Here is a 27,670-nt window from a genome sequence, read left to right as displayed (position 1 = left end):
CCATGCAGTAGCTCCTACCTATGTCATCTTTAATGCATCCATCCCTTCCTTCTCTTATTCTTTTACTTCCTAGAATTAAAATATGCAGTTCCTCTATGCTCAGAACTATTTCCCCTGTGACCTCTCTCACTCTCTCTCTCTCTCTCTCTCTCTCTCTCCTCCTCCCTCCCTCTCTCCTTCCTTCCTTCTTTCAACTTTTTTTAAAATTTGTTTTATTTGAAACAGAAGCTGATTATGAAACTCAGGATGGCCTTGAATTCACATAGGGTGGCCTTGATCCCACTCTATGACCTAGGCTGGCCTGAAACTCACAACCACCCTGCCTCAGTTCCTAGCTACTTGAATTAGATGAGTCTTGTACCAACATGCCCAGTATTGACTCATTCTTTTAATCACTGCCCAAGGATCTGAACTTATTTTGTCAGCATTTCTACAAAATGTTGGTCTGATTTTACTTTCTATTTATCATCCACCTAAAACTCTGTAAAAAAAAAAGTTCCCATCTTAAAGTGCTGTGGGATGTTCTGTATGTCCTGTGGGAGCCCTTCTTGGGTTCTTTGTGGCGTTACCCAGCAGGTCCGCATAGAGGATGATTAGGACCATGGGCCTGAGTGCAGGTGTCTGAGATGGTCTGCACTTGGCTGTGCTGGGGGATGGTCTGTATGTCAAGTTGTTCTGATTGATCAATAAATAAAACCTGATCGGCTGTGGCTAGGCAGGAAGGATAGGCGGGACTAACAGAGAGGAGAAATAAAAGGACAGGAAGGCAGAAGGACTGACTGCAGCCGCTGCCATGACCAGCAGCATGTGAAGATGCCGGTAAGCCACCAGCCACGTGGCAAGGTATAGATTTATGGAAATGGATTAACTTAAGCTATAAGCACAGTTAGCAAGAAGCCTGCCACGGCCATACAGTTTGTAAGCAATATAAGTCTCTGTTTTTACTTGGTTGGGTCTGAGCGGCTGTGGGACTGGTGGGTGACAAAGATTTGTCCTGACTGTGGGCAAGGCGGAAAACTCTAGCTACATTAAAGATCTTTACTTCACAGTGTCATTCAAATGTTGGAACTCAGGACTCAATAAAAAGGGTATAAGATAAATATAAGTATAAGAAATATAAGATATAAGAAATATAATCACAAAACACAGGAAAAGTTCATCTACACCTACCCATTATACACTTTGTAGATATCTGGTAGAATTCCATCGATTTTCACATCTGATCCTGGCCAGAAGTATGTGCCAGACTTGACCTGCTGATGATTAGCTGTGACCCAAATCTGGGGAAGAGAATGGAAGAAAGTTCGGAGATGAACTTAACCTCTGGAGAGAAACATTAACCTCTGGAGAGTCAGGGAGCAATACCAATGCATTCTTCTCTGATGATACAATGTTTTCAAGGTCAATAAGTTCCCAGCAATTATCGTGTATATGAAGTATACTATCAAACCATGGTAGTTATCATTTCTATCCCCTTAGCATTCCTTCACATTATTTAAAAAGTTAGATATTTGAGAAGCTGAAAATATGAACTACACTGGTTTGATCATTATATGGTGTGTACACACATCACATTATCACAGTATGCACCATAAGCATATAAAAGTAAATAATAATAAAAGTTATCATGCTGAACAGCTACAAGAGAGAAGACTCAAACTAGGAAAAAAAAAAAGACAGTATAACCCAAATCTATCTCTAAAGTAAACTTCTCTTAAACTGTGCAATCGTACATATGCCTGAGTATCTACATTCACCTACCCTACAGAAGAATGACCAGAGGAACAAGGAGATCAAATAGATTGCTAAAATTCCTAGGGAATCAGTTTATTTTTTCTGATTAAAATAAGTAGGAATAATAAACTATTTTAGTAGCCACAAAAACAGCTTACCGGCTCGCCTTTGTACCACAAAGGGTTGAATTTCTCTTTACTTTTAAGTGAGAAAGAAGCATTCATTTTGGGATCATACATCTTGTTGTCGATTATGCCGTGGGATTCTGGATAAAGTCCCTAAGACAAAGATCGATTGCAGATTAGAGCTCACATTGCAAAACCAATGATTTCATCCTAATCTGAGGTTGAATTATTCTATTGAACAATGCTTCAATTACATCCTCCTGATATGAACACAAAAAGGTAAAATGCCCACTCACTGTGACGATGCTATAATGATTGGGAAACGTTTTTGTAGGGTATACAGGCCTCATGTTTTTAGTGTATGTTCCACACTTTTCTAGATAGAAAAACAAAAAAAAAACAGACATTGCTATTAGGCATATCATACAATGTAATTATTCCAGAATGCAGAGCAAGAAGCCAGATCAAAATTCAGAACAAATGAAAAGTAACACAATTACTACAATGAAAAATAGGTATTATTTATCTCTCTCTATTTCACTCCTTTCCATGTACCCAGAAGGGCATCAAGCTTGGCGTATAGTCAAGAACTTGAACTTCCGGTCTTCCTGGCCCCTCCTCCTCAGTGCTAAGATTACAGTTGTCCAACATCATGCCTGGTTTATGTAGCCCTGGGGATTGAATCCAAGGCTTCATGCGTGCTGGCCAAGCACTCTACCAACTGAGCTACACCTCCAGACCTAATTTTTTTTTTTTTTTTTTTTTTTGGTCACAAAACCAGTAAACAAAGTGATTAAGCCAACTAGTCAGTTAGCCTACATTTATCAATGGCATTAAGTTCTAGACAGACAGTTTGTAATTGCATGATGCTTGCAAGAGCTTGATACTTAATGATCAAATAGCTAAATTATAGTAAGTGTAAAGAAAAGAGGCTACACCCCCCCAGCTAAATCTGCAAATGAAGACTAAGAAGAGGCAGCAGTCGAGGTGACATCATCCCAGACGATAAAGCACAAACCAGCCATCAAGGGAGGAGCTTATTGGCTACTTTAAAAACAAGAGGGAGTCAGGGAGAGCTGAGAAGGTGGGCATTGCTGATGGATGCCCTCCTGGGTTAGCCCTGTGTCTCACTCTTCTGCACTGTCTACTCTTGGGGGAGGAACACGCAATTGGTGATTCCAGTATGTCAAACGCATGACCTGAAAATGTTCCCCAGATCAGTGTGTGCCTGCACATGGATGACCTTCCAAAGGGCTTGGAGTCACCAGCCCCAGCTCTCCCACCCCACACTCTCCCAGTGACCCAGTGCTGCAGTTTAAGCTAACTCAGCTTTGATTTGGTTTAAATGTCACACATAGATGCTGACAGCTTCTTAACTTTGAATTCAGGAGCCATGTCAGGTACCACGGAGACAAGTCTCCTTAGGATGGGACAAAGGGCCTGAATTACGTCAAGTGTCCATCTGAAAAGATTATCTTCCAGGTAGACATTAAAAACTTAAAATTTTTAATTAACAAAGAACAATGGTATGCATATGCATTTACTGAGAGTAATTTTAATATTAAAACAATGTAATTTATTTGTCTAGGAGATATTTTAGAATTACAGAAGAACATGACAAATAACTGCACGTTTCCACTTATATTTCAGGCCTGTAGAACACTATAACAACTGTTAAGCACTAACAACTGACGAAGTCTAAGAGTTGTTGAATCCATGCATGCTCTTCCCTCTTTCAAAAATGATGCTCTAAGTGACTAATAATCAGGTGTAAAGCTTCAGTTTCAATATTAAGAAAAGACTATCCTGTTTCATCAGTAATTTGGAGAATAGTTTTTCAATGAAAGCTTTAATTAAGGTAAAGAAATTGAAGGTGGGCATGGCTGTGCATGTCTGTAACCTTGGGAGTTGGGAGGTGAAGGCGGGAAGATCAGGAACTCAAGGCTATCATTAGCTACACAGCAAGTCTAAGGCTAGTAGCCTAGGATACACAAGACCTTGTCTCAAGAAAAGGAAAGATGAAATTGAACAGATATTCAATTTGACCCAAATGATAGCAGAGGCTAGCTGATCTCTTTAGTAGTCAACAGGAGGACTGTATCAGTTTTCAATTTTTTTTTCAGCTTTTGCTTTGAAATTCTATTTTAACATGAATATTCAGGAAGTAAATAAATATTTTTTTCCCAAAGACCCCAATATTCTCAAAAAAAAAAAAAAAAGACTAAATATGAGTAGCCATGGTCAAGGGCTAAGACACTAGGAAAACTGCTAAGTTGGAAGTGTTTTCAGGGCAATTTCCAAGGATCTACAGTACCAGGACTAGCGCTCTCATGAGTGTACTACTCTACAATGGAGACTTTCGGTCAAAGAGTGAGAGCCGTGCACAGTACTTTTCCGAACAAATCCCACCTCCCTCCTCCATCTCCAGAGTCGTGACCCTCCAGCGCTCAAGTCTGGAGTTACTCACTCAGCTTGCTAATAACAGGAAGGAGTCCACCCCAGGTGTGCAAATACTCAGCTCTGAATCCATCCAAAGAAAACAAGAGAGTAGGAGGTGAGTCAAACCTGGTAGGGAGAAACAGAAAACTGTGTAAAGAGGCAAAACGGAGACACATCCCATCAAGAGTGCCCTCTCCCTGGCTCCGCCATAGGGAAGGCTTTTCTCATGGAGGGCAGTGTGCAACTGAAGTAAGCCAAAAAAGCCAACCAGAAGACTCATGATTTACATGCATTTATATTTGTATCCGTATTTTATCAAGGAGTATTTCACATGCATGTGTCATCAATAACACTTACAAAGGATCCATACCACTCTGAGCTACCACACGAAATCTTCAATCATGGTTCCTGCCATTTATATAAGTTTGGTCAAATGCTGCTATCACATTATAGGATTTTCATACGTCCTAAGAAAATAAATTCGACAAATAGCCTTGCCTAAACTACATTTTCCCCATTAATTCTTCCTCTGAATAAACCTCTGTCTCCTCTTCTGTAGATGGTGCTTCATCAGTCATAAAATATATGCTATAGGTAGACTTTGGTTGCTTTCTTTTTATATGCTGAGGAGCAAACCCAAGGTCCTCCCTAATGCTAGGCAAGTGCTCTCCCACCGGCCTTATTTAATTTTTAAGTTCAACATAATTCAAAGAGATAAGTATGTGGTGCAGAAGCTTGAGAGACATCGCATTCGTATACTGAAACAATGAAATCATTTAAAGCTAGGGATGCTCAAACATGAGTTCACAGAGAGACACAGAAGGTGTGTATGACACAGAAAGCCAACAAGAGAGTAAAACACTCCATACATCACGTGTACTCGGCAAAAGAGAAGAGCTTTGGATTCCAAAAAAAAAAAAAAAGCCAAGGCTCAGAAATCGTGTTGCTTCAGGTTCGCTTGTAGAAGGTAGGAAAGCCGCGTCACAAGATAACTGAGAACACACTTCCCACAGATAGTTTCTCGGTACTTTAAAATCTGAGGGCAAATGTTTTCTTTCTTTTATCTTCTCAACCCTCCCCTTTTAACTTCACACCCAGACCTAAAAGGAACCCCATCGAAGGAAGAGCTCTGTTCTACAACATTCAGTAACTGCTCTTGATAACATAGCTCTCCTGGGAGATTGTAGTTAACCGTGTATAGTCTCAGTCAATGCTCACAAGTATGTCGATCAACAAGAAACATAAAAGCGAGTTAGTGGACCACCAGGTAAATATACTGACATAAAATTACCTAGAATAGTATGCTCTAAATTATGGCAGGTGTTGTATTTTTCACTATTACATTTTCAAACAATGATCAATGTTTAGAAAGAAAAATTCAGCCAAGTCTAAATTTTTAGTACATCTCAGCATTTAAAAACAAAAACAAAAACAAAACAGCTTAGAGAGGAGTTCCCCTTTTTTAAAAAAAAAGTGTACTAAGGAATTATTTAGGTTAGATTCAGTTTTTTTTTGTCATTACTACTGTCTCAAACCAAAATATTGTATGACAAAATCAATTACATACATGAACAAAATAAGCAAAAATACAGGTTTAAAGTGTTTTAAAGTTTGGAAAACATTATTTTATACCAGTAAAAAAAATGCATATCTTAACATAAATTGTTCAAGAAAGAACACAGATGAACTACAAAACTCACGTAACTTCCTCTCATAGATGTGTTATTTATCCTAAAAAAATGTATGATTTCAAAAAAAATTAAAAGAACTGTAACTGGCTACAAGTTCAACATGAAAACCCCCCAAAAGGGAGTCAAGATGTTTGCTTCCAAAGGTTACAAACACCACACTACCAGCAGTCATGGGTAACAAATGCTATTATTTATGGTATGTCTCTTTCCACTGGCTTCCAGAGCCAGGGTCACACCACAGTCCTCTGCAGAACCAGCAGCGAACACAAGGCCTGGTGAAAGCTACTGCTTAATCAGTAAATGATTTATTACTATTTTTAATCTTAATTTAGAAAGAAAAAAAACAGCCCTTCTAAAAACGGGAAAAATATGTATGTCTCAGAACATGATCTTACTCTTCTGGACACTGTGGCGTATCGATGTTTTCACATGCTTCTTCTACCCAACTTGTCTTATCTGAAATATTTTCAAAAAAAAAATAAAATAAAGTAAGCACACTTGGTAATGGCAGGAACACAATGTCTATCAGACACAGCAACATAGATTCCCTGAAGCAAAACAAACAGACATCATGAGACGTTGACAGAAGAGAAATATCATGAATACAGATAGTTATTCTGTTCCAAAAATAACAGTTCACACCAGCGAGAAACCAAAACACATAACTGCAAGATTAAAATATACTACTCATCCCTCTGTCTCTGAATATTCTGCACCCACAGATACAACCAGCTACAGATTGAAAACACTTTTTTTAATTGCATCTGTATTGAACATTATAGTTTATTTCCTAAACAGTGTCATAGATATGATGTTTTCATAGCAGTTGCATTTTATAGGTAATGTATGTAATTAAAGAGCACTTTAAGGTATGTGTGAAGATATGCACAGGCTCTGAGCAAATGCTATGTCATTTAATATAAGGGACATTGCGTCAGTGGACTGGAGCCTCTCCATGGGTTCTTCAACTTGTCTCCATTAGATACAGGGACAACTAAGCCATCTTTGTGAGGACAGAGATATCCTTTTCCTTTTCTAAGTCTTAATGTTTTTCAGGCAGGATTTATAACCTGTCCCAGCCACTCTACAAAATTGGGACTTTGTGTCTTAGTTCCATCACATGGAGAGTCAGATTCTGTTATGAGATTTCAAGAAACCTTGTAATGCTTGAGCAAAACATTGTTGTGGGATATTTGAATACTGTGTGGAAATGGGTTGCTGTGATTGGTGTAGCAAAAAGACGAATGGCCAATAGCTAGGCAGGAGGTATAGGAAGGACTTCCGGAGACAGAGAGGACTCTGGGAAGAAGAAAGGCAGAGTCGCCAGCCAGATGCCAAGGAAACAGCATGAGAAGTACTGAGAGATGAGGTAATGAGCCACACAACAGAAGGTAGATTGAAATAAATGGGTTAGTTTAAGTTATAAGAGCTAGTGGGGCAAGCCTATGCTAAGGATGAAGTTTCATAATTAATAATAAGTCTCCGAATCATTATTTGGGAGCTGGGGGTACAAGGAAAGACTTATTACGAGACATGTTAGTGCTGTCAGCATCCTTCACAGTAATTTCCTGTCCACAGCCGTTCCACCCTGAATGCACGTGATCTCATCAAATCAATTTTGCACCAGCCCTGGCTCTGCATGGCAGACTCTGTTCCTTTGTTACAAGGAAGCAGGGACATAAAAGCCGGCCAGATCTGGAAGAGGATCTTTACACAAGGACAGCATTAAGTATGACGATACTGTACAAGGCACGGAGAGGGCATCAGGAATCAAGAATAGAATGGCTGCACATAAAATCAGTTCAACCATGTACAGACAATAACTGTCATTAAGCTGGATGACAAATTACACGTGCTTAATCCATGTATACATTTGAACCATTCTGTAATAAAAGTTTTTACAAGTCTTTTTTGGCAAATATAACTGGCCCGTCAAGACAACTGATAACTGTAATGAGAAGAAACAGAGCAGCTAGTATAAAATACAAAGCCTATGCAAAAGCTCCTTAAGACCCTGGAAGAGGCCAGGCTCCTGGAGATCCTGGCATAGGGAAGCCTGACCTTCGCACACAAAGCTGTAGTTGATGCAGCAGTCATTGTGAGCCTTGCAGTCATCTGAGCAAGAGCACAGGAATCTGGACAGTCTCTTCTCACCACACCTGAATTTGCTGCAAGTCCACGTGTGTGCTAGAAACCAACATCAAAAAAAAAAATACACTTACGGTTCAAATTCAACACATCTATAGAATCATCACCATCGTGGACAGCAGGCTGAGGGTCAACGACGTATTTCATAACTGAGTCCTGAGATTCCACCTCTGCGAAGCCACCCTGAACTAACATGCAGGCACTCGCCATTTATTATTTCACTAGAAACCTGGGGTTTCATTGTTTTTAAATAGGGAATGCATCATCATTATTACACAGACATAAGAAAACCTTGGCTGGTCCCAGTAGCGACTGTCAGGGTTCTCAAAGTTTCATCTAAAACTATGCATGGCAATCAATAACTGTAATCTTCCCAGTGCTCCCCGCAGAAGCATAGGCAGGAGAATGCCAAGTTGGAGGCCAGCCAGGGCTATAGAACAAGAACCTGGTGTCAATATATATAAATTTGATCCCTTCCTTATCTCAATTTTTTCCTATTTCGATGGTTTTATTTTAAAATGTTCAATGAATAGTCAAGAATTCTTTCTTTAATAGGTCCCTAATGAAAGTATTCACATATTGTTAAGTATCCTTTCAGGTCTTAGTTTAAATGTAAATTAAGCCACAAGGGATTTCTTTTTAGCATCCATGAAAAACAGACACAATTTTGTTATCCATAAAATGTTTAGCAAAGATAGATTAAGTGAAGATTTTCCCCTAAGTGTTGAAATGGAAAGGCTACAGTAGAAGACATGGAGATTCTAAATTAGAAAAGGGGGGGGGGGAATGATGCTGGGCATGGTGGATCGGTTTACATAACAAGTTCCAGGCCAGCCAGGACTATAGAATGAGATGTTGTCTCAAAAAAAAAATAGATGATACATGAGATAGTTAGATAGATAGATAGATGGTTGGATGGATGGATGGATGGATGGATGGATAGATAGATAGATAGATAGATAGATAGATAGATAGATAGATAGATAGATAGATAGATAGATAGATAGACAGACCGACAATAAAATAAATTTATGTCTAGAAAAAGAAAAACATTGAGTTAGTCAAATCGCAGACTTGGAAGACACATAGCTTCCCTGAGATCTTTTCCCAATGCCTGTGACTCTCCTCCTTTCCCTGACACACTTACTTGGAGCCACACAGGTCTCATGGTAATCCAGACAGCAGTTCCCAAGGCCAGTACAGGCAGCATCACAGCGACAGTTGCTGAACGTCCTCTCAAAGCAGCGACCTTTGCAACTTTTTACTGAAAATTACGAATACGTTAGAGGCTGCCAATCCCAAAATTCCAAAGCACGCACTAGCTGAGGCACCCTGACGCCAGAGACACCACGGTGGAAAGTAACTCACTTCTGCTGCTTGGAAGCCAGGCAATTTTGCAAAGAGGAAACAATGATTTCTAAAGTAAGGAAAACTAACTACCCTAGCATGGTCTGAGGAAAGGGAGAGGCCATCACAGGGACAGCTGTTACTTCGTATGCATCTGGCAATTGTTAAAACAGTCCACATTACCTTGAGCTCACATTAAAATTGCCGTGTTTTTTGATTTCTTTGATGTGAGGTGAAATTACTTTTCATGCATAGGTTACATAAGTGAACACAAAAGCCCAAGTTTTCACGTACATTAAGCTTGAGTGTGTTTGCTCTAAGGTATCCTAACTACACCAGAAAAACTGACATATTTCAAACAACCATCAAACATTTTAGAAGAGTAATAGTATAACAACGGGGTAGTTGAGCAGGACACAAATACATTCAATTCTGAAAACTGAATCACCTAGGAAACCATCTGGGGTACAGGAGGAGACACGACAGAATCAGCAGAATGACCACTGAAATGGCCTGTGGTTCACCTTCTTTATCTGTACGTTGATTTTTCGATGCTGCATAGATCCCACTCTTGATGCCACGAAAACACAACTAGGAATGTGATGGTTTCATTTCTACGTTGAAACTAGCAATGGCAGAAAAATCTAAAACCCCCCTGAGATTCTGGCCACCTAGGGATGCTAACTGGTCTCCTAGTAACCTCCAGAGTTGCTTTAGCAACCAACTCCTTAGGGCTTGGGGCGCAGCATCTCAGTCATTCCTTGGGGAACTAGAGAGAAAGGACCGCAGGCATCATGTCTTCATGGTTTTGTTTTGCTTTTGTTGTTTTTTTTTGGGGGGGTGTTGGTTGTTTTGGTCACAGACCTTATTCCACATTTTAATATAAAATTTTGTAACAAAAAACTTTTTATGGCTAAAATAAGACTTCAGGAAAAATGCTTAAACCAGCATCAAATTTATCAAATTCTCAATATCTGTGGAGTATACACAGGACTTGGAGATTACAGTTGTCTCAGTCACACTGTAATGCAGAATACACACACACACACACACACACACACACACACAAGCGCACGCGCACACATGCGCACACACACACACAGATTTCAGTGTACACATATGCACGCACAGATGCACACACATGCACATATACACATAGATGTAAGTGTACATACACGCACACACAAAGACACACACAGATGCACATACACACACACACATACACACACACACACACACACACACACACACAAAAGCACAGAGGCACACAGACACAACGTACCCCACAGTATTAATTACCTTCTTTAGAACAGCTTGGTTTCAACCCAAATATACAACCAAGAATCGTTGTTAGCACACATACTGATAGAACCTGTCAGGAGAGAAAAAGATGATTAGATTCTTCTCAGATCCTTCCAGTTCCCCATAACTTCATTGTTTTTAGTGATTCTGACTTTACTAGTGCAGGTGTTTCCAGATGTGGCAAGCTGGTCACAGGGACGGGTTCACTTTTTGAACATTTCAAAACATACACTTGTGGTTTATACACTGTTCTGAGAGTGTGACAAATGTCGATGATAGACTTACTTAAATGTCAGCAAATGTCTAGATCATACAAAGTTACCATAATGAGGAAAACACTTGGCTAATGTGAAGGAGTTAGTCAGAAATACTGTAACCCTTAAAAGAGGAAAATCTATTAAGAGACTCAATTTCCTACTAAAGTCTAGGAACATTCTAGGCCTCTTTTAGCTATTAACGCACCAACCTAAACCTAACCCAGCACCTTCAGATGTGCTGTGCAAGTCATGGGGATGACCACCGAAGGCAAGGGAACCATATTCTGGACCTGAGCACTGCTGTGAGCTGGGCTGTATGAACTGGGGTGATGCTTGAGAGTTCCAGGCACCTGTTTACTCTTCTATAAAACTGGAGAGTTGGACTACACCCATCTCTCAGAATCCTTCAGTATTAACACTTTCTCCCTCCCCATGACTCTTGCCTTTAACATTTAAAAGTAGACAGAGTTTGCAGCCTCTGAGGTCAGTGAAAACTTTTGAGAGTCAGAAGACAAAGGAGGAAGATAATCCACAAAACAATCCTTTTTTTTTTTTTTTCATTTCCTTCAAAGCACCCTGGGATGTCAGCTTCCAGGACATTTTAGTAAAACATTCTCTGAGAAAGGATGTGTGCAAACGGGCTGTGTACCATAGGGAAGAATAAGAGCTACTCCTGGGAGCTTGGGAGTGTGGGAGAGAAGAAGGAGGAAGGTTGGGGTGATTAGAATGAGAGGGGTCATAAGGAGGTTCACGGGGGAAAGCCTTCGGTTAGGCTGTGAGTGGAGGAAATGGTATGATACTGCTAAGCAACACTGAAGGAAAGAAAGAGACTTAGAGCAGGGAAATGTCCAGAAAGAGCAGCAAGAGGCAAGACTCTAAGGGAGGAAGGCACATGAAAGGTGCCAGATGCAGGACTGGCAGCATATTTGAACTAGAACAAAACCCATCCCAGCAAATACAACTCTGGATGGAGGTACACACAGAGGTGTAATGTTGTTGGAAGCCAGGATAGAAGGGGGAACAAAGAATAAGGCAGGATAGTGGATGTAAGGTCTCCATCAACTCATGAAGGGAAACAGCAGGCCTACTCACTGCAAAGGAAAGGGCAAAGGTGTGGCCTGAAACAAAGCAACACTGAACTCAGGGCTTTTTTTTTTTTTTTTTTTTTTTTTTACAATACCATTCAGTTCTACATATCAGCCATGGGTTCCCCTATTCTCCCCCCTCCCACCCTCTCCCCTTACCCCAACCTACCCCCCATTCCCACCTCCTCCAGGACAAGTCCTCCCCCGAGGACTGCGATCAACCTGGTAGACTCAGTCCAGGCAGGTCCAGTCCCTTCCTCCCAGACTGAGCCAAGTGTCCCTGCATAAGCTCCAGGTTTCAAACAGCCAACTCATGAAATAAGCACAGGACTTGGTCCCACTGCCTAGTTGCCTCCCAAACTGATCAAGCCAATCAACTGTCTCACCTATTCAGAGGGCCTGATCCAGCTGGGGGCCCCTCAACCTTTGGTTCATAGTTCATGTGTTTCCATTCATTTGGCTATTTTTTTTCAATAATTGAGTAAAACTGAAATTTATTATAAGCCACAGTCGTCCTAGGGACCTCCATGCTATATATATAGCCTCTATGGTTCTATGGGTTGTGGTCTGATTGTTGAACTCAGGGCTTTTAAAGACATAAATATGCCCAAGTATGCACACAGTAGTCTCCCTTTCTCTGTGCCTTCATTTTCCAATGTGTTATTGACTGTGGAGTCAATCATCATCAGAAAATATTAAAGGGAAAAATGCAGAAATAATGATTCATAAGTTTTAAATTGGACACTGTTCTGTAGTTCAAGAATGTGTCAGTGTCCTCACTCATCTTGGACATACATCTTCTTTGCATGTGTCTATGCAGTATATGCTACCTGTCAGCTGTTAGAGCAGCCATGGGCTTTCAGACTCCCTGACACAGTACAGTAGCACTGACATTCAAGGAATTCTTGACAGCAGCCTACTAACACCATGTCCCAACGTCTCTGTTGTTCACCTCACAAGAAAGAGGAGTGTAGTTCAATTAGGTACTTTGAGAAAGACCACATAACTTTATGACATTATATTGTTATGACTGTTTTACTATATTATTGTTTTGATGTTATTTTATCAGTTTTGATGTAAATGTGTGTCTTCTTTTTAAATTAGACTTTAAAAGCTGGATGGAGAAAAAACATTTTATATATATATACATATATATATGAAGAGCAGGACTGCCCTGAGTTTCAGATATCCACTGAGGCACTTGTATATATTTTGTACAAAGGGAACTACTAGCATATCAATAAAAATGGGGAATTATCAGATGAAGATATGAACGGTAAGTAAATACGGACAAATGGACAGGATGGGGTATCGGAAATGAGAACTAATAGACTTCTCTGGGCCCCCAACAAGTATATAAACATGGGATTCTACAGAAAGGCAATTAGCAAAATTTCTTTATCTGTGAATTATCCATATAAATAGAGGAGAAGCTAGTATAACTCATCTACATTTCGTACACTGTAATTTCTAACATTAAGACAATCGAGATTTAAAGTCTGTTTTGTAGGATCTATCTAGAATAGTCTAGAACAATTTAAACAGTACTTATGTACTTACTCCCCTCTCATCTATCACACAACTTACAATACAAAGTAAAGATCTTTTCTGTGCTATGAAGAGTCATTTTGCCTTCAAAGTTCAAGCTGCTATCCTATCGTACCCTTTGCACTTCACGAGTTTAGTCACTTCCCCTAGGGACACCCTATTCTTATTACCACAGCCACCCTCCTCACACATGTCCACAAAGCAGCCTTCAGCCCATTCCTCTGGCTTCTTCTCTTCACCCACCAAACTGTGCTAATGTCAATATTCCCACAGTGAGCCACATCCTCCAAAACTCCATTTACAATTTGTTTGAATTTTTTTTTTCTTTCCAGAGCTAAGGATCGAACCCAGGGCTCTGTGCTTGCTAGGCAAGCGCTCTACCACTGAGCTAAATTCCCAACAATTTGTTTGAATTTCAATTCCAACATTATCACTTTTCTCTTCATTTCTGCACATCATTCTTTTACCCCTCAACTGCCTCAATTACCCATTGTTATAAAATGTCATGTAGGCATGAGACTGGTCGGCAGGGTAGCAGTACATATACATGTTGCCGTCTGTGCATGAACTGAGAGACGCCTGTCCAGCAGTCACCGACAGACTCTGAAATTCCTGATAGGACCGGCTACCGCTGATCTGCACCTGTGATTTACACAGTAATCTACCCACTGCTGAGCTAGCCACGAAGTTTATATCTCATGTAATTACTCATGGTTAATATACCTAAAATTCAAACCAGGTTGTTGAGAAGCCGGAGTTATTTAACTCAACAGGGGCAAGTGACGTATCAGAGGCCAGGAAAAGCAGCACCGCGTATATACAGTGACATGCCAGCGACGACACTCTAAGCGCAGTTCCTTCAAAACTGGTCTAACTCCACAAACAAAATGCAGAAACCGTTTTAAAAAAAATTCATGCTCTTTTTCCTCTACAACAGGAGCATCTTGGGGAGTTTGCTGCAGAAGCAGACAGGGCAAAAGACTGAGCAAAACAAAGGCAAAACACCCACACAGGCACAAGAGCCTGGGCGATTGGAAGGCGGATGCAGCTCAATTCTCAGTCAAGCAAGAAGCATCCCCGGGAGTGAGGAAGTCACAGCGGGGCTCTGAGGTCACGGAAGGGATGCCTACCACACCAAAGGAAAGGGTGGCATTAATGTAGGGATGATGAAGACGAAGTCATCATCGGGGACAGAAAGGCAGAGACCCTCAGGCTCTGGTAGCCCGGCTTGACCTATGTAGATTATAAGGGACCCCAGTGGCATGCAAGTCTATGAAGACTTGGCACAGCCTGGGAATGAGAAAGGGAGGCTCAACAGAGCAGAGAAGCAGACTTGGGAGTCACAGTGTGGGCGGAATGGCTAAAGAGGATCAAGTAGACACGGGTATGTGTGTGGGAGAAATGGAAGGAAAGGAACAGGATGGAAAGAGTTGATTGTAAGCAAGCATTTGAACTGCGCCCTGTAACCACTCAAGGAGGGACCGAGGAACAGGCAGCTCCCCGCCCTCTTGTTAATTAGCAGAAGGCACATGCTTCCGTTTTTATAACCACTTCTTCACTGCCCCAAAATAAGTTCCTTGTATTTACATTTTATAACATAATGCGTAGCACAGAATGATAACACAAATACAAGAACAAAATCAGTGTTTTTCATGTATCCTTATAGCCACGCGCGCGCGCACGCGCACACAAACACACACAAACACACACACACACACACACACACACACACACACACACACACACACACACACAAATTGCAGTATCTGTTCCTCTATAACATACCCAGTTAAGATCATTTTAGTGGGAAATGTCCCTGGGACATTTTCAGAATTGTGAAATCTGATTCAGTTTGGTTTTTCTTCTCAAAGCAGTTTAACCCTGATGGCAAGGTCCACCAGGCATTTATTTTGAATATTTTTATTATGTGTATAAAATGTATCGCCTGCACACATGCATGTGCACCACAGAGGCCAGAAGAGAACACAAGGAACAGGGTTTCCAGATGCTTCTGAGGCATCATGTGGGTGTTGAGAACTGAACCCAGGTCCTCTCTGCAAAAACAACACGAACTCGTAACAACTCAGCCTTCTTCTCCAGCCCCTCAGCAAGCTTTATTTACCTCTCAAACAATTCAGGGATTTCTATAGTTGAATGTTTTCTTGAAATTTATTTAAAAAAAATAATATTATCCTGGAAAGCTGAGACACATGAAGCACAAGCAAAGTTGTTGAAATGGTTTGCCTCTGTGTTGAGAATATTTATTTTTTAGTTTCCTGATTGTTTAGTCGGGGTCTTTAACTAAATCATTAGGTTTTTTCCTTGACATTAAAGAGATGAAAGACATGGACATTTCACAAACCTCATTTTTCCCACAGATTCCTCCAAACACACTAGCATTAATTTTATACTACATTTATCTATTATTTAGTGGTGTGTGTGCATGTCTGCACAAGTCAGAACTTATGGGAATCAGTTCTCAACTTCCACATCAAGTGCCTATATCCACTGAGCCATCCTGCCAGCTCCAATTTAGTATTATTTTAATTTGCATTACTCTTGTTTTTATCAAGTATTCACTGAAATGTGAATGCCCACTTGTATGGATTCCCAGAGAGGCCATGAAAGCAACTCTGAGCCTATGAAGAAATAAAATGTGGGGCAGGGGACATTAACATAAACCCATGCAACAGAATTTGACAAGAACTACAGCAGAAAAATGCAGAAGATACTGACCTGCTGGCAGCACTGTGAAGAATCAAAAAGGAGAGATAACAAAAGGCCACACAAAGGCATTTGGAGGAAAGAAGCCATTTCCTTCTCTGTCAATAAACAAATGTTTAACTGTCTGCAATGTGTGATGAAATTAGGTTCATACAGAAGACATTGTACTGAAATACCTAATCTCGGAGCATATCAGTCTAGCAAGAACATCTCTGGAATGAAGTCTTACATCAATGAGAAAGACATGAATCAGCAAGAAGCAACCTGCCAGCTAACCAATTTAATCCCAATACATGGTCCAGTGCTCCTACAGCCCCGCGCAGGTATGGAAGGGAACGTGGAATCTGAGAAAATCACCACAATAGTAGCTGTCACTTCTACAGCACGTCCCACATTCTTCTAGAGTTTTAGATAAAGTCACTTAATACTCACAATAACATTCTTAAAGCCATTATAATGATTACACCAGTTTAACAAAACAGAACCATGGGGAGATGAATAATTTGCTAATGATCATGGAGTTAATTGCTAAAAAGTAGCAAGCCGAGACTCAGCAAGGAGTGGGGGGCACAGAGGTTATGGAAGAGACCTGGAAGGTGGAGAGATCTTGAAGCCTTTAACTGTAGAAGTAACACGGATGGATTGTTCTAGAAACTTCTAGAAAAAAAAAATCTTTTGGCACCATCCTGGATGGCTGTGGTATGAGTCCACATGGTAAACTAGGTCTTGGCTTGGCTGCTTCTTTTTGGAAGCGAGCTGCTCTTTGCTCCTTTGGACCAGACTCTCCTCTCTTAGGTTACAGCAGTCCAGACCACAGACATGAGTTAGTTTATTTGCCTGTCTCTGACGGACTGTGAGCTCCAGGCAGCTATAGACGTATTTATTTACTTCTGCCCTTTCCACATCTAACAAGGCGCCCTGCACATATCAGTCCTTCAACAAATAAACCTTGCCAAAAACTGGCAAGCAGCGATTGAATTGAAACATAATTTTGAGAGAGAAGCAGAAATCCCCCACTTTCGCCTCATCTGACATGACCCGGTTGGTCCATTTGTTAAGTGTCTTTATGCCTGATTCACATAAAGGATGCCAACAATAAATACATTCCAAAACATCAGCAAACAGTCGACTGTTGTATTTAGAATTCCAATGTGAGAGGTGAGGGAAAATGCTGATATTTTATGGAGATGGATTAAGGGACTGCAATAGCAATCTGACCTCTAACCTTTGGCCAAGCTGAATGCCAAATTAAAAAAAGAAGAAGAAGAAAAGAAACAAAACAAACCTCAACTCTGTGAGAACTCAGACCTCAGCAGCAAGTTAGTTTTCTGGGGACTTCCTCCAGTGTACATGGCAACCAGCCTGAAACAAATCTAACTTCTAGGGGACACACAAAGGCAGACTCCAAGTCAATATCTTATTGAAGAGCTTCTAAGTATTGTTAAGTCCAAAGCATATATTACAATCTCCTTCTGAAGTCCCAAAGTCTACCCAGGCAAGTGTTGATGGGCGTCTCTCTTCAGTTGTTTTTGACTTATCTGTAGATCCCCCCTTCACTCCCAACTACAGTGGAATTGTATGTAAAGGTATTCATGTTACTAGAAATGGGGGGAAGAGGCTACAAGCCTGAACAGGCACATCCCACAGGCACACCTCACACTCTGTAGGTATCACCATCAATCACTAACACTGAAAAGCGCCTGGCAAAAAAGATCCACAGCTTCAGACAAGATAGGTCAAAGCCAATTTGCTTAATCAGCATTTCCCAAGAATTTCCTGAGCAATATGGTGCTAGAGACAGACCAGGAACAAAATCATGTCATCACCCTCCTGTGACTTACATTATGGTGACTTCTAGGAAACCACCAGCCATGAGGCTTGAGAAGGCTTCTTAGTCTCACTAGGGTTTCTGGCTTTGGTTTGATTTCATTTTTCTATCTATGAACGGACCAAGCCCCAAACATAATGCACAAGAAGTTCCCAGACAGATCCCTGGGGCTAGAGGTAAGTCAGAGATTCCACTGGGAACATCCAAGTTGCTGAGAGAACCAGGCCACCCAGAGATTCTTCCAAGAGAACAATCTACTACACCGTCATGAACATTTTAACAAAGTGGAGTCAGTTGGGAATCTTTCTAGCTCCCTATTTAAATGAATAAATAAATAAATAAATGCCACACACCTTTTCAAAAAGATAAATGAGATGAGAAAGGAGATGGAAACCTTTTGTGACTAAGGCACACACACAGAAAAAAACTTAAATTATTAAGCAGAAGCGCTTTAAGTTCTTCTTTTGTGTCACTGCTGACTGAGTCTTGGACCTTTTCCTAAGGGGAAAGAAAGATACTAATATCTTTACCTTTCCCAAGACGACACTTCACGAATTAAGACAGTGGAGGCAAAGCCCTCAAGCTAATGGGAATCTGACAACAGGAAATCCAGTGCACAGTGCTTACTGACGAAACACAGCCCAGAGCTGGCTGGACTAGTCTCAAAGACAGACGATTCTATCCGATTCTTCCATAAACTAAAATGAAGAATCAAAAGAGGTCTTTGGCACCTTGGATGCTTACGCCGAGACCTACTTCATTATGAACTACCCTGCTAAATAAGCCCTTGACGAAAGGACTCAAAGCCCTCCTCTCAGAAACCAGAGGAGTTGCGAAGTAGAATTTTAAAAGGGTTTGAGAAGGATGGGTTAAAATGAAATACCAAATTTAAAAGCTGGCCTTAAAAAAAATACAAATTAAATTATAAGGAAATTACAGCCATCCTCAGTTAACACAGCTCAGAACTGTGAGCAGTCACAGTCCACTGCAAACTTCAAACCTCTGACCTGAATTCAGACATGAACTACATTTGGAGCATGATGATCTGGGCAAGGCGCATCCTCCGCCATCCCTCCCCTGGTAGAATACAGGGCTATCTGTCAATCTACTTCTCCCTGACAACTTAATCTCTTGCATCTTGTAAGGGACAGGGCTCTTTGAACACGGGACACTGGAATAAACTATGAGGTCTCAAGCACCAGCCCTGGCATGAAGAAAAAGGTCAGGAGCTCACCTTTGCCATGTCCTTCAAATGAGAGATCTATCAGGGCAATCTGCAGAGAACCGATTTATCTAGGGTAGCACTCTCTACCTGTGTTCGCTCATTTGTGTTTAATTGGTACCAAGCATCCTCAAAGAAAAGAATAAATGGTATCTACAACATTCTGCCTCAGTGAGCAAAGAACTCCTCCAGTATATCACCATGTGCCCCCAAAGACCATTTCTCTCTGAAGTTCAAGGCCAAAGAAGAAAATGTCCATCTGATAGCATCTGCTCAGCTTTGATGTCAACTCCCCACCATGACCGGTACGCCTTCAGCGGCAGCTTGAGGCACAAGCATCACAGCACTATGCCTGTGCCACGAAATCCCACAAAGGCAAAGTAGGACCAATCTTCAAAAGGCTAGAAGGCATCCCGCAGCTGTAGCTTCCCGCGGGAGAGGCTCGGTTTACACCCACTGGGGTAGATGCCCAGGAGCGATCACAGAATCATTAAATATCACCACTGTGTTTTTTCTTGCTCCGATTGTTTAACTGCCTTTTGTCTTCAATATAACTAGAACGTTTTGTATAACAAAATATTTGCTTGTGCTTCTGAAGAAGAGTAATGTATTAGAGAGAGAGAGAGAGAGAGAGAGAGAGAGAGAGAGAGAGAGAGAGAGAGATTTGGGGCTGGCAAGAATGCTCAGCAGGTAAAGACACCAAGCTTGATGACCTAAATTCAATCCTCAGGACCCACATAGTAGATGGAGAGAACTGACTTTCACAAGTTGTGCTCTGACTTCCACAGTGCAAATTGTAGCATGTTAGTATCCCCTACACACAAATAAATAAATAAATAAATAAATAAATAAATAATAACGAATGAATGAATAATAAATAAGTAATAAATGTAACTTTTGTTTTGTTTTGTTTTTGTTTTTGTTTTTCGAGACAGGGTTTCTCTGTGTAGCTTTGCGCCTTTCCTGGAACTCACTTGGTAGCCCAGGCACACACAGAGAGAGATCCGCCTGGCTCAGCCTCCCGAGTGCTGGGATTAAAGGCGTGCGCCACCACCGCCCAGCCAAAAGTCACTTTTTTTAACACAATGATCCTATAAAAAAGTGTCCAGTAGAAGGAATGCCCTATAGAAAATAAAACAGTAGATGGAGAAAATATTTAAAGCTCTAAAATGAAAGGCTAAAGAGCCAGCTCTGTGACTGAGGTGCTTGCCCAGGACCTAAATCCACAAGGAAATCTTGTGATCTACACTTGCCTCGTAGTAGACAGTAAGACACTCCCTCATTCCTCCCCTGAAGGGAGTACTGCTGCAGACAGAGCCCAGGAGTATTGTAGTGTACGAGCTTTGCTGGGTGTCCACACTCAGCGTATTACCAGTAGATGTTCCCACACGGGCAGCTGATAACTGCCTGTAACTTTAGCTCCAGGAGATCTAACACCTTTTTCTGACCTCCCCGGGAGCCTGCACGTATGTGCTAACATGCACACACGTTAAAAACAAAAATCACATATTTTTAAAGATGTCAAAATGAAATTACTAGAATGAAAGACGGCCAGAGAGTTTTAAAATTTGGGGGACAGTATACAGCTTTATAAGCATGACAACAAAACCCAGAAATAGAAAGCATTCACTTTCATTTAAAGTAAAAAAAAACTGAACCAGTGAGATGGCTCAGTAGTAGTAAAGGAGCTTGCCACCAAGTCTGAGGACTTCAGTTGGACGCCTCAGACCCATGTGGTAGAACTGACTCCCAGAAATTGTCCCCAGTCCCATATACATATGTAAATAAAGAGATGTAACTTTTCAGTCAAAAATTATAAATCAATGAGATTAACAAGTTTCAAAAAGATGGATAACTTATAATTATCAGCAAAGATGAGCAACAGGCAATTTCATCCTGTCCTCACAAACGCTTAAATTCCTTTGAAGATCATTTAACTGAATCAAAATCCAAAATGGGACATCTTTTACTCCTGTGATTCCAGTCCTATTAATTTCCTCATAGAAGAGCTCACATAAACACACAAAGATGTCCATAAAGACATTTGTTGGAGCATTGTGATAACAGCAAAAACCTGACAACAGTGGATACGGGTGATATTAAGTATATTTATATCCATACTTATTCCAGCCTTTGTCCATTACTCCTGCCTTACAAGCCCTTAGAAACTGAAATTTCTCTTCTCCAGAGCAGGTCACTGAAACACTAATCTTTCTGTCTGGTAATTAGCCATAAAGAAACCATGTGACCTACCCTCGCCTGATAGTGGACACTAAGACATTCCTTCATTCCTGCCCTGAAGGAGGGCAATCTCATTCCTCCCCTGAAGGGAGGATTGCTGTAGACAGAGGCCAGGAGTACTGCAGCGTACAAGCCTTGCTGGGTGTCCACATTCAGTGTATTAGCAGGAGATGCTCCCCTGTTTGTCAGAGTTCAACATCTCTGCCTATGCCTCAATCATATATGAAGTGAAGTCTTCATAAAAATCTCCCCCCACAAAAAAGGGGGTGCCTAGGGAGCTTCCAGACAGCTGAACACACAGAGGTTGCTGGCACAGAGTGTACAAAATCCTCACCCCCTTTTCACACATCTCTTCATCCACATCCTTTTGCAGTCTTCTTTATAATAACCATAGATGTGTTTCTTTGAGATACCCGAGCCCTATAAGCAAACTGTTTAATGACAAGGAAATTGGGAGAAGCCTAACTCATAGCCAGCCAGTCAGAAGTAGAGAGTGAAAATGACTTGAGGCTTACAAAGAACAGATAGACTGGAAGAGGATGCATTTTTGGAGACTGTGCCTCACTGCCCCCCCCCTACAGACCCCACCCCCACCCCACGCTGTGACTGATGCCATCGCCAGGCAGGCAGAGTTAGAACTAACCTGAATGAGAGGAAGCTGGATGTCTGCAATTACAGAAGGACTGTCCCGTTTGCAAGACCAGAGGGGTCCGCACAGGTCTCAGCTGTGGGGTCGCAGAAATCTTCTCTATTGATTGTTGTGGTGTGAGAATGGAGAGAAAAGACACTTGGTTTTTTCCAAACGTAAGTGGAAATGAAGACATCATGTTAAAGTCACGTGATGTGAAGTACCAACTAATCATTTTGAATTACGGAGATCCCTGGAATATATGCCCTTAAAGCTGCCCTCTGCCATGCCCCCCCAGGCCAGGTGGTGGCACATGCCTTTAATCCTAGCACTCCACTCGGGAGGCAGAAATGGGCAGGACTCAGTGAGTTCGAGGTCAGCCTCAGCTGCAAAGTGAGTTGCAGGACAGCCAGGGATACACAGGGAAACCCTGTCTCGAAAAAGAAAAAAGAAAAAAAAAAGAAGAAAGAAAAAAGCAAGGTTCTATGCCTCATGTAAATGCTTCCACAGAATAAAGCAGTTCCTCTCCTACCAAGCAGTGAGGGACCTCAAAATCCTGTCTGTACACAGAGATCACACTCCAAAACTCTAACACTGCAAAAAGAAAGAGGACACGCCCAGCCAACCCCTACGTCCTCCATGCCTGCACACAGCAGCACTAGTTTTATCTGATGACTGCAAGACAGACCAGAAATATATCTGCTCTGCTAACCCTTTCCCGGATTCCCCACTCACTAAACACTAGCCCAGCCAGCCCTTTCCTGGATTCCACACCCACCAAACACCATAGGAGGAGAGTTAAGAGTCTGCAGAGCTGCTTACCACATGCTGAGAAGAGATAACCATACAGTGCTGGCTAGTTTTAGGTCAACTTGACGCAAGTCCTCGGAGAGAAGGGAACCTCAATTGAGAAAATGCCTCCTTAATAAGACTGGGCTGTAGGCAAGCCTGGAGGGCATTTTCTTAGGCTAGTGACTGTTGGGGGGAGAGCCCAGCCCATGGTGGGTGATGCCATCCATCCCTGGGCTGGTGGTCCTGGGTTCTACAAGAAAGAAGGTTAAGCAAGCCATGGGGAGCAAACCAGAAAGCAGCCTTTCTCTGTGGCCTCTGCATCAGCTTCTGCTTCCAGGATTCTGCGCTGTTTGAGTTCCTGCCTGGGCTTCCCTCAATGGACTGTGATACAAGATATGTAAGCCAAATAAACCCTTTCTTCTCTGAGGTGATTTTGGTTGTGGTGTTTCATCACAGCAATACTCACCGTAATTAAGACACACATACACACACACACACACACACACACACACACACACACAGAGAGAGACAGAGAGACAGAGAGACAGAGAGACAGAGAGACAGAGAGACAGACAGACAGAGACAGACAGAGACAGAGACAGAGAACAGAATACCTCCAAATAATTTATAAAGACATCCCATCATCAAGATGAAATATGGCCAGGTATGGTGGCAAACACTTGTTATCCCAGCACTTGGGAGCAGAAGGTAACATACAACTTCCCTCCAAGGGAATAATATGGAGAAAGACAACAATAACAGCAACTGTCTTTACAGAAAACCAAAAAAAAAAAAAAAAACTTCAGTCAGGCAATCAAGCTTAGCATCATCAAGGATAAGCCACATTAAATAACATGTCCCTTTCTATAATGTGTAGAACAACACTTTACCCCTTCAGTCTGCCTCCCAAAATTACATCATCCAAGTCTAAGCATGAGAAAAAAATATCAGACAAATCCTAAATGAGAGACATGCCACAGAATGTGACAAGCCTCTCCAAACTGTCAAAGTCATCAAAAGCAAGGAAAGTCTGAGACATTTAGCTAAGAGGAGCTGGGGCAGGGCTGTTCAGTGCAGTGCGTCATTCCTGGATGGGGTCCTAGAAGAATAAAGACAAGAGAAGAGGAGCCTGGCGCCACTGGTACTTATTTAATACAAGCTTGTCTCTGTCGGCCACAGGAAAGGTGTGGGATCTCTGTACGAGCTTTATAACTTTTCTGTAAATCTAAAATGGTTATAAAATAGAGTATTGATTGGGAAGTGGAGAAAGAGGCAAAATTTGTACTCTACTACAAAATTCCCCCTTTGCTTAAAACTGTAGGTCTATTTTCATTTTTTAAAATGTATTTATACTCTACATGCAGTTTTGATTCATATTTTTGAGTGTAATATGATTTCATAATCATTTTGTTCATTAATAAATCTTTTAAAATATCTGTATATTTTAATTTTATGGGGATCTACAGGGTGGAACATGGAAATAAACAAGATGAATGTTTGAATATTTATGTAATATGTGATCAGTGTATGGACATTATTTGCACATCTGTTTCCTAACTGTACTGGACACTCTGGTTTAATCCTCCAGGGATGAAGGAATTCTACCCCAGCTGTTGGGTGTGGTCTCCTACGGGGATTTCCTTGGCTGAGGAAAGCCATACAGTCACTGTCTTCCTGAGACAGCTGATCCAAAAGGTCTGAACAACTCCAAAGGATGGCCTCAGTTTAGGACAGCATATGGCACAGCAAAGACTCCACTAAATATGGCTGCTGCTGACCATCCATGGAGCATCCCAGCTCACCTTCATCCTCTGCACAGTCCTATGTGCTTACTTTCCTCCTTTCCAGGGTTCTGAACCCCAGGAGCAAACCCTAATGAAACCTAAGCACACCGGTCTAGATCTCCAAGTCTGTCTCCAGTTGTTTGCCAAGAACATCAAGGCTGTAACACTGCTTCCTCCTCAACCGGGAGAGAACTGACCTTGCCTGGTCCATTACCCAGGCTCCTCGACTCAAGCCACCATAAGCCAATGGAAAATAATGGCGAGAGACTGAATGGCAGGTGAGGAAAGAAAAAAAATATGGGTTTGCAGGACATGGTAGTGGTGAGGAGAGGCACATGAGACCCTACCCCTCTTTGTGGCTAACTACCAACAGATTCACAAAGAGGAGTCATCATTGTCTCCAATGTGTGTCCGCCAAGTTCCAATGAATAGTTCCAGACCCATGGCCACACAGACCCTCTGGTTAAACTCAGTATTCACAACACATGACAAGAAGCCATGAATGTGAAAAATGGATTTGGAGGAGGAGTGTGGGGTGATCGGTGGAGGTGGTAGGGAAGTAAGAGGGGGCAGAAAGAATAACCAGAACGTATTATGTACATGGATGAAACTGTCAAAAGATAAATTTAATTAATAATAAAAAAGACTTACTGGAAACAAAGAAAGAAATTCAAATGCATTTCAGTTACATCTTTCTTTTTACTGGGAACGGTATTAAAAGGAGATCAAGCAAACTTTAACCTTGAGAAAAGCCCAGGAGTTGCCCCAGCACAGCTACATTGACAAGGTAAAGAGAGAATTTAGAAGCAGGTAATGGATGTGTGGGCTTATAATTAGGAAGGGAGGGCAGTTTTCCAACCCTAACAACCTTTAGCATGTTCATTATGACTTAAGTCAATTTAATTACACACATTCATGTCCGTAAAGAATCTCAAAATTGTATTCATAAGAACATTTATGCCTAACCCTTTCAATTTGTTTTGTTCTTTTAGTAAGTGTGTCTTTAACAAGTGATATGTGTGCCGGGCGGTGGTGGCGCACGCCTTTAATCCCAGCACTCGGGAGGCAGAGCCAGGCGGATCTCTGTGAGTTCGAGGCCAGCCTGGGCTACCAAGTGAGTTCCAGGAAAAGGCGCAAAGCTACACAGAGAAACCCTGTCTCGAAAAACCAAAAAAAAAAAAAAACAAGTGATATGTGCTTTTATGATGATGATGATGATGATGATGATGATGATGATGATTTGAAGAACTATAAAGGGTTAACTGAAGGACTTCAGGGCTGTAGCTCAGTGGAAGGGTGTTTGCTGAGCATGGACAGGCCCTAGGTTCGATCCCCACATTACACGAACAAACCCCTATGACATCACACAATCTATACTTGCTGTCCAGTAGAAACTTTTAAGACAACAGAAATGTTCTATCTATCTGTAAATTTCAGTGTTGCAGGAATATAAGTTAGTGCTGCACTTGGAAATGTGGCTCAAGTAATGATTTTCTGCTGTATTTAATATTAATTCATTAGAATGCTAAATAGCCATGTGTCCGGTGGGAGAGAAGAAAGTTACAAAGTGGTCAAAAAATTGGAAGCAAGGCGGTATGTGCTTTCGACACCCACTCTTCAGTTTGTTCCTACTATTGATGCTAAAGTGATCTTCTTAAAAATGTAAATCAGACCTTATCTTGTTGCTAAGAACAAAAAAAAGGAAACAAAAGCAAACAACCATCAGAAAAATACTTCAGTACTTTCCAGTCACTCTGAGAACCCTAAGCCCCTTAGATGGACTACAAGGCCCTGTCAAACACACCACACACACACACACACACACACACACACACATCACACACACACACCACATACAAACCACACATACCACACACACACACCACCACATAAACACCACAAACACACACACACACATACCACATGCGCACACACACATCACACACACACCACCACATAAACACCACAAACACACACACACACATACCACATGCGCACACACACATCACACACACACCACACGCACACACACACACCACACACATCACACACCACACACAAACACACACACCACATGCACACACCACACACACACACACACACACACACACACACACACGCACATACCACACCACAAACACACCACACACACACACACCACACACCACAAACACACCACACACACACACACACACCACAAACACACCACACACACACACCACACACACCACATGCACACACACACACACACACACACCACACACACACCACATGCACACACACACACACACACACCACATATACACCACACACACACACAGCACACACGCACACACAGCACACACACATCACACACACACACACATACACACACAGCACACACACCACATATACACATACCACATACACACATCACACACGCACACACACACACCACACACACCACAAACACACCACACACACACACACACACACCACACACACCACATATACACACACCACACAGCACACACACACACACACACACACACCACACACACCACATATACACACACCACACAGCACACACACACACACACACACACACACACACCACACACACCACATATACACACACCACACAGCACACACACACACACACACACACACCACACACACCACATATACACACACCACACAGCACACACACACAGCACACACACCACATATACACACACCACACATACACACATCACACACGCACACACAGCACACACACACACACACACACACACA

At 41.7% G+C, this 27,670-nt stretch overlaps 1 protein-coding gene across 3 annotated transcripts in view; it reads right to left on the bottom strand.

The window, feature by feature from the left end:
- Window positions 1-27,670, bottom strand: part of Enpp1 (ectonucleotide pyrophosphatase/phosphodiesterase 1) — a 64,345-nt gene that overhangs the window by 24,801 nt on the left and 11,874 nt on the right. Inside the window, exons 1-9 of one of the 3 annotated variants that reach the window (XM_076552621.1) lie at window positions 22,335-22,434; window positions 10,784-10,856; window positions 9,285-9,401; window positions 8,051-8,176; window positions 6,385-6,445; window positions 4,327-4,424; window positions 2,156-2,235; window positions 1,893-2,012; window positions 1,171-1,280 (exon numbers count right to left, since the gene is read on the bottom strand). In XM_076552621.1, the coding sequence (XP_076408736.1) occupies window positions 1,171-1,280; window positions 1,893-2,012; window positions 2,156-2,209 (284 nt within the window). In that variant the 5' untranslated portion in view covers window positions 2,210-2,235; window positions 4,327-4,424; window positions 6,385-6,445; ... (2 more) ...; window positions 10,784-10,856; window positions 22,335-22,434. Of the gene's footprint in view, window positions 1-1,170; window positions 1,281-1,892; window positions 2,013-2,155; window positions 2,236-4,326; window positions 4,425-6,384; window positions 6,446-8,050; window positions 8,177-9,284; window positions 9,402-10,783; window positions 10,857-22,334; window positions 22,435-27,670 lie in introns of those variants that run through there. The other 2 variants (XM_006986695.4, XM_076552622.1) reach the window with 2 other exon arrangements.

This window comes from Peromyscus maniculatus, chromosome 16, assembly GCF_049852395.1.
Source record: "Peromyscus maniculatus bairdii isolate BWxNUB_F1_BW_parent chromosome 16, HU_Pman_BW_mat_3.1, whole genome shotgun sequence".
Lineage (NCBI taxonomy): Eukaryota > Metazoa > Chordata > Mammalia > Rodentia > Cricetidae > Peromyscus > Peromyscus maniculatus.
Note: the sequence above shows the minus strand (reverse complement) of the source record. Positions and strands in the feature narration are given on the sequence as shown.